The sequence below is a fragment of the Bison bison genome, unplaced genomic scaffold (assembly GCF_000754665.1).
Source record: "Bison bison bison isolate TAMUID 2011002044 unplaced genomic scaffold, Bison_UMD1.0 scf7180017864295, whole genome shotgun sequence".
Classification (NCBI taxonomy): Eukaryota; Metazoa; Chordata; class Mammalia; order Artiodactyla; family Bovidae; genus Bison; species Bison bison.
In genome coordinates this window covers 1,612,377-1,620,667 of record NW_011494867.1, presented here as the reverse complement: position 1 = coordinate 1,620,667, position 8,291 = coordinate 1,612,377, and the positions used below count along the sequence as shown (strand labels likewise).

Genomic DNA, 8,291 nt, shown 5'->3' with positions numbered 1-8,291 from the left:
GTGTTGGGGGCGGGGGAGGGGGGGCAGATCTTTCTATATTTGTGGTTTTATGTTCTATTTTTTATTTTATCATGAGCATTTTCTCATGCTATTTAAAGAGTTTTTCTAAAATAAGTAATGCCTGCCTAATAATCTATATCACTCTTATAATTTGCTTATCATTGTGTGTGTACCTAATTATCAAGTTACGTTAATAGTAAATACCTAGACAGAAAGGGTCACACAGAGTCGGACACGACTAAAGTGACTTGGCAGCAGCAGCAGCAGCAGCAGCAGCAGCAGACAGAAAGGTAAGGATAGGAAAGTGTTCTGTTTAGTTCTAGGACTTCTCAGAATCTTCAGCTTAGCTTATTTTCCTTCCAGGAAGTAAATGGGACACATGTGCATCATGAGAGATTTCAGGTTATTTCCCATGCCTCCTCTGATTTCCATCTTCCCTTCCCATTTGATTTTCTTCAGTGGGAAGAGAAACAGAACACATATCTTCACCCTGGGGAGAGTCCTCACCAGAAGAAATCCGCTTTGGGAGTCTGACCTACAGTGATCCTCGTGAGCGAGAGCGTGATCAGCATGATAAAAATAAAAGGTAATGACCTTCCCAGCCAGGAGCTGTAGTTCTGTGATGCTTAGATTCTTCCCACACTGGGACTCTTGCTTTTAACAAAAGTATATGCTGTGCTTAGTCATTCAGTCATGTCCGACTCTCTGCAACCCCATGGAAGTAGCCCACCAGCCTCCTCTGTCCATGGGGATTTTCCAGGCAGGCAAGAATACTGGAGTGGGTTGCCGTGCCTTTCTCCAGGGAATAATCCCAACCCTGGGATCGAACCCAGGTCTCCCGCACTGCAGGCGGATTCTTTACCATCTGAGCTGCCAGGGAAACCCTAAGAGAGGTATATTAAGTGCCATTTGGCATCAAACTTGTTTCTCTTAAAGGAACTGACGAGATATGTTTTGAATTTGATCCAGGCTTCTGGACCCCGCTAATACCCAGCAATTTGATGACTTTAAGAAATGCTATGGAGAAATCCTCTACCGTTGGGGTCTGAGGGAGAAACGAGCTGAAGTGCTGAAGTTTGTTTCCTGTCCTCCTGATCCTCACAAAGGCATTGGTAAATATGACTTCTTTCTGTTCTCATCACTCTCTGAAAGGTTCTGTCATTTAACGTGTCCATACATAATCCTTGGAAGTTCCAGTGTCTCATTTATAAGTGGAAATTTCTGAAGTACTTTGAGTCTATTTTAAGTTATTGAAAACCCTGGCATTTCATGAGACAATTACATTTTCATTGTAAAGGAAGAAGTTGTCTGTACAATCCTCAGATATTGACTGGCAGCAGGGACATTTATTCAGTTATTCAGCTAATGTTTATGAGACTCCTCTTAGTTGCAGTGCTGGCACACTCCTCCTTTGTGGCAACTCCTAGGCCAGTGGGGGAGAAAAATAATTACAAGCTGTGATCAGTACTTATGAGCAAGCAAAAAGGATGTTGGGTCAGGGGAGCAGGGAGGGAGAATTTTAGCAGACATTTTGAGCTGCATTGGGAAGGCTGTCTGAGGAGCCGAGGTCAGCAGGACAGGACGGAGCCACCTGTGCAGCAGGACAGTCTCACGAAGGGCATCCCACCCAGGAGCAGCCCCACAGGGGAAATAGCTATTGTTTTGAACAGGCGAAGGAAGACCAGTGCGCTAGAACACAGTGAGTGAGAAGAGTGCTGTAAAACTAGACCACAGGAGAGTCGGGCTTGAAAGTCACGGTAAGAACTTGGACTGTATTCTAAGTCCAGTGATGAGTTTCAAAGGACATTAAGGAGTAAGTGACATGACTCTCCTAACAGTCCAGTGGTCAGGACTCTGCTTTCACTGTTGTGGGTTTGGGTTCAATCAGGGAACTAAAATCTTGCAAGCTGTGTGGTGCGGCCGAAAAAAAGGAGAATGAGGCCAAACTGACAGGGAGGGAGCATAGCTCCACCCGGCAGCAGACAGCTGGAAGAAGTGGTATGCTCCGGTTTCCACTGCAAGAGGATTTCTTTGGCTATTATAGGAAGAAAGGATTGGAGGAGGACAGAAGTAGAGGCGGACAGGGCATTTGAAGACTGTTAAGGTGGTCAGAGAGAGAAGGACGGCCTGGTCTCAGGTGTCATCAGTGGAAGTGGAAAGAGATGGATGAAGGAAAAATGCATTTCAGGGGTAGACTCAATATCAGTATGTCTTACTAACAAGTTGGATGTAGGCTTGAGGACGAGACAAAGCTTAAATGATTCTAAGTTTCCAGCTTGAACTGGAAATGGCGATGCCATATTCTAAGATTAGAAAAGATTGGAAGAAAATTGAAAACGCAGTTTGGAATAGTAGGAAATGTTGAAGTTAAAACTGTAGAAATCATGTAGACAGTTGGATATGAGTCTGGAACTTAAAGGAGAGTTTAGGGCTGAAACTAGGAATGTGGGAATATTTAGCATATTGATGGTATTCATGCTGTGAGCATTGAGTGCATTTACCTGGGAACTGTGGGGTGGAATGGGCTCTCAAATAAGAGAGCCCTCTGATTCTGGGCCTTGAGAGAAACCAGTAGTTGGAGCTTGAGTCTTGGAGAAAGAACCAGAAACAGACTTTGAATGAGATACTAGTGTGTTTTGAGGAAAAGCAAGACTATGATATGAAAGAAGTTAAGAGATATTTTCTAAAGAATGATGCAAAAGAGAGACATCAAGAATAGACTGAACACATTCTGATTTCCTTTCTCCCCCAGACCCTGCTGAAGTGTCTACATAGAGCTTTTATGAAAAGACACAGCTATGCAAGGAAAAGTAATATTGGCAATAAAATTTGGGACCTGGGTTACAGATAGTTAGTGGTAGCTGATTTTACAGAGAGGGAGCTGAACACTGAACTGGCAGGCAGAAAAACAGTAACACACATGGATAACCCCATGTAACTAATCCCATGGACTGCAGCTCGTCAGGCTCCTCTGTCCATGGAATTCTCCAGGCAAGAATACTGGAATAGGTTGCCATTTCCTTCTCTAGGGGATCTTCCTGACCTAAGGATCCAACTCAGGTCTCCTGCATTGCTGGCAGATTCTTTACCGTCTGAGCCACCAGGGAAGCCCAACACATGGCAGAACCCCCAGATGGTTCAGGAATTACAAGTACCCAGAACTGCTGCAAGTGGCAGGAAGGTGAGGTCAGAAGTAGGAGCCTTGTATGATGGCCTTTATAGGGTCCCCAGATCCCCACTCCTATTTTGCAAAGCAGTTTTCACCCTTCCCCTCCCCCAGCAGAAAACTGGAAGTTCACTGTCTAGAAAAGGTGGACAAATTTCCTGATAAAGGACCTGCTACATAGCTAGTATATGAATGAAGAAAGACTCGGGGATCTAGAGAAGATCCTAGAAGTTTCCAGAGACAGAAGATGAGTCGCCTGCAAAGGATAGGAATACGAATAGCATCACACTTCTTGGGAGCAGTGAAGCTGCTGAAGATCCTGGGGCTGGACAGCAGCGGTGCAGCAGTGCCTTCCCTGGGCTCGAAGAAACGATCCTCTTAGACTCCCTTAGCATCTAACCTAGAGTTCTGTACCCAGGTCATCCTTTAAGAGTTAGAGTAAACCTTCAGCCTATCTAAGGAGGAGGAATAGATGCAAAGCCAGGAAACCAGGGTGTCAGGACGATGATGAAGGGAGATGTGCGTGACAGACCTGGAGACACAGCAGTCCAGGCTGGAGCTTCAGAGTGTTGTCCCTGAGAAAAAATACCTAGCGTGTTTCAGTATTCAGTGTGTTTCTAAAAGACTCAGGTGTTTGGAGGTAAATTGTCAATAAGTACATAATAAGCAAATGAAAAAACAAGACTAACTCTAGGAAAAACAAAATGTGCAAGAAAGAAAGGAAGTCATCATGGTATGTGGTTTGGCTTGATGAATACTTACCTAGAGAAATAATGTAAAAGCAACATTAATCCAACCAAATGATAATAGAGCTGCGTGGGGAAGAAGAGGAACAAGTGGTCCATGAGTCTGGTTGGGGAAATTGGGGAGTGAAAGAACTTCCACTGGGGAAGGTCAATAGACAGTGCTTCAATATGACAATTAAGGAATAACTAGGGAGAGGACATATGTATACCTGTACCAATACAATACTGTAAAGCAATTATCCTTCAATTGAAAATAAATAATTTTTTTTAAAAGAAATAACTTTATAAACATGTGTAGATAGGGAGATAAAAACAGAAGAAATAGTTAAATGGGTTGGAAGAATTTCCTCTAGGGAGTGATGGGTCTGGGAGTGGAAGGGAGTGCTGGTTTTGATAATACAGTGTATAGAATAATTTGATTCTCTAAGTTGTGTGAATATAGTTTCAGTTAAATAAAAACAAACCAAAATAATACATAGACTTAAATATTGAATAAAAGGACTATTTTAATATGGATTATCTTGGTGCATGTACATGAAGAAGTACAGACACAAAATGCTATTTGGGTAATCTATAATATTTTTCAGAGCGTCTACAGGCATGCAGGTATATCAGGGAAAGATTAGCGATGGCCTCCTGCAATTTGTCTTGTAAATTAGTTCCAGGTAAATAATGAATCACAGAGATATGTAACTGATTTGTCAGCCCATCAGTCAGCTAGACCCTTTGACATCTGTTCAAAAGGTTGTGCTGGGTTCCTTGGGCTGGACAAAGGACTTTAAAGTCTGGTTTGGGGTTGAAGTTGTTCAGGAAGTCTTTAATCCATACTCCTTTGATTACAAATGAGGGTGTCTGATCCCTTCAGTTCCGTTTTTTCTTTCTCAGGATTGCTTTGGCTATTCAGGGTCTTTTGTGTTTGCATATAAATTAAACAATTTTTTGTTCTAGTTCTGTGAAAAATGTCACTGGTAATTTGATAGGGATTGCATTGAAAGTGTAGATTGCCTTGGGTAATATTGTCATTTTGACAATATTGATTCTTCCAATCCAAGAATATGCTATATCTTTCCATCTGTGTGATCTTTGATTTCTTTCATGAGTGTCTTATAGTTTTCAGAGAACAGGTCTTTTGTCTCCTTGGGTAGGTTTATTCCTAGGTATTTTATTCTGGCACAGAAATAGAAATACAGATCAATGTAATAGATTAGAAAGCTCAGCAATAAACCCATGTACCCATGGCCAATTAATCTATGGCAAAGAAGGCAAGAATATATAGTGGAGAAAAGACAGCCTCTTCAATAAGTAGTGCTGGGTAAACTGGACAGCTACCTGTAAAAGAATGAAGTTAAAACATTCTGTAACAGTATACACAAAAATAAACTCAAGTGGATTTTAACCTAAATGTGAGACTGGATGATATAAAAGTCTTTAGAGGAAAACATAGGCATAAACTCTTGACATAGATTGTAGCAATATCTTTTTGGATCCACATCCTAGAGTAATGAAAACAAAAATAAGCAAATAGGACCTAATTAAACTTAAAAGCTTTTGTACAGCACAAGAAACTGTAAATAAAATGAAAAAGTAGCCCATAGAATGGGAGAAAATATTTGCAAACAAAGCAACCAACAAAGGATTAACCTCCAAAATCTACAAAGAGTTCCTGTAGCTCAATATTAAAAAAAACTAATAACCCAATCAAAAAATGGACAGAGAATCTAAATAGATATTTCTCCAAAGGAGACATACAGATTGCCAGAAAGCACATGAAAAGATGCTCAACATTGCTGATTATTAGAGAAATGCAAATCAAAACCACAATGAGGTATCACCTCACATCAGTCAGAACGGCCATCATGAAAATAATAAATGTTGGAGAGGGTGTAGAGAAAAGGGAACCCTCTTACACTGCTGGTGAGAAAGTAAATTGAAGCAGCTGCTGTGGAGAACAATATGGGAGTTTCTTAGAAAACTAAAAATAGAACTAGTGTATGATTCAACAGTCCCATTCCTGGGCATGTATCTGGAGAAAATCCTAATTTGAAAAGATACAGACACACCAGTGTTCATAGCAGTGCTGTTTACAGTAACCAGGACATGGAAGCAACCTAAGTGTCCGTCGACAGATGAATGGATAAAGAAGATGTAGTGTGTGTGTGCATGTGTGTGTGTGTATACACACTGGAATATTACTCAGCCATAAAAAGAATGAAATCATGCTTTTGTATCATCATGGATGGACCTAGAGATTATCATTTTAAATGAAGTAAGTCAGACAAGAGAAAGACAAATATCATATAATATCACTCATATGTGGAACATAATTTTTAAAAAATGATGCAAATGAACTTATTTACCAAGCAGAAACAAACAGAGTTATTGAAACAAACTTATGGTTATCGAAGGGGAAGCATGGGGAGGAGGGATAAATCAGGAGCTTGAGATGAACATACATACACTACTATATATAAGGTAGATAACAAGTATGACCTACTGTATGGCACAGGGAACTCTACTCAATATTCTGATAACCCATATGAGAAAAGAGTCTGAAAAGTATGAATATATGTGTAACTGAAGCACTTTGCTGTACACCTGAAACTAACAACATGTAAAACAACTATACTTCAATAAAAAAAATTTTTTAAGTCACGCTTAAGAAAACATAGCTATTTTTAATCAAGATTTTCAAGCTGGTTTATCTCAGGATTTACCTTAACTAGGAACTACCATGAAATATTTCCCTTAATTACTGTGTATGGAATGTCTCTATTGGTCCATTTTTATGACTGCCTGTTGTTTTAAAGCAGAGGAGCTGGTTCTGATAGAAGGAAGAACCCAGGACCCTTCCTCTACTGTAAGGGGTGAAAGAAGAGGGAGATACGAATATCTGTGGGTGTTGAGATGAAAGGAGTCCCCAATGATAGGCTTCTATTTCCTTAGGGAAGGGAAATAAGAGAGGCCATCGGGGGTTCTGCCATTTAAAAAAATTGAACAGCAGTGGTTTAATAAGATCCTACAGAGCCCTCCCTAATGAATACATCTTTACTGCTCACAATGCCCAGTTCTCGTTTGCAGAGCTAAACTCACCGTGTCTCTTTTTTGGCCACCTCCACCCTTCTCCAGAGTTTGGCGTGTACTGCAGCCACTGCCGGAGTGAGGTCCGGGGCACGCAGTGTGCCATCTGCAAAGGCTTCACGTTCCAGTGTGCCATCTGCCACGTGGCTGTGCGAGGGTCGTCCAACTTCTGCCTGGCCTGTGGACACGGGGGGCACACCAGCCACATGATGGAGTGGTTTCGGACCCAGGAGGTGTGTCCCACCGGCTGTGGGTGCCACTGCCTACTGGAAAGCACTTTCTGAGCTCACAGCCCCCGGCGCTGTGGGAAGTCCTAGGGGGCCCATCAGTGCTGGGTGATAGGCTCTCTGCCAGGAGCGAGGCTCCAGAGCCCACCTCCACCTGGACTGGGGTGCACTCCCCTCAAAGACTGACACGGTGTGGGCTGTTCCTGAGCCTTTGCCTTCTGAACTCTTGGCTGTTTGTTGCTGGCATGGATGTCGGTGGAAGAGGACTCCGGCAGCTGGAAACACCTGCCTCCAGAGCTGTGTTTACCTTTCAGATGTTGACCTCAAACCATCGACAGCATCCTTTCTGATGCCAATCACAGAGATCAAGGTCAGATGTAAAGGACAGTCTGTTGAGCCAAAGGACAGTGGACATTACTTCAGTTGACAAATGGACTTGTGACATAAGTTGGTGCATTTAATGAACTGATGGACTATGGCCTTTTAAGATATGATACTTAAATTATAAATATGTACTTAAGGATCCTTAAGATGTATTTTTTTGTTTGCTATTTCTCTTCCAGCTGCTTTCCCTTGGCTAATAAAATTCTAGTAATCATCTGGGAGAAAAAAGAGGTGATATTTTAGTGAATCTTTTTTTAATTCTACTTCTAATTGAAATTAACTCTTTGGGATAGGATCAAAGTCAGTGCTCAGATATTCAAAGGAACGCTGACTTACTTTTGTCATCCAGTAGGGGAAAATAGAACTTGACCCTTAAGGTTCTTCCCAATTTGAAGAGTTTGGGTTTTTTTAATCATTTCTTCTAGCAAAAGGAAACTCAGATTACATGGCAGCATTGCTGTGAGAGGCTCCTGTTGCCATTATGCAGGTTGGCCGAATTTCCATAAATGCTTTCATTCTTCTTTTGGGCTGCTTCACAGGCTTCCACCCATGTTTATCTGCATCCACCAGTTCTTCAGAACGTTCTCAGTGCTGATAGCTCAGTTGGTAAAGAAACTGCCTGCAATGAAGGAGACCCCGGTTCGATTCCTGGGTGGGGAAGATCCCCTGGAGAAGGGATAGGCTACCCAC

At 41.9% G+C, this 8,291-nt stretch overlaps 1 protein-coding gene across 3 annotated transcripts in view; it reads left to right on the top strand.

The window, feature by feature from the left end:
• WDR59 (WD repeat domain 59) overlaps positions 1 to 7,829 on the top strand; it is an 80,781-nt gene extending 72,952 nt beyond the window's left edge. For all 3 annotated transcript variants that reach the window (XM_010850741.1, XM_010850740.1, XM_010850742.1), the window contains 3 exons: positions 460 to 586; positions 970 to 1,112; positions 7,039 to 7,829. In XM_010850741.1, the coding sequence (XP_010849043.1) occupies positions 460 to 586; positions 970 to 1,112; positions 7,039 to 7,274 (506 nt within the window). In that variant the 3' untranslated portion in view covers positions 7,275 to 7,829. The remainder of the gene's footprint in view (positions 1 to 459; positions 587 to 969; positions 1,113 to 7,038) is intronic.
• Positions 7,830 to 8,291: the final 462 nt, after the last annotated feature.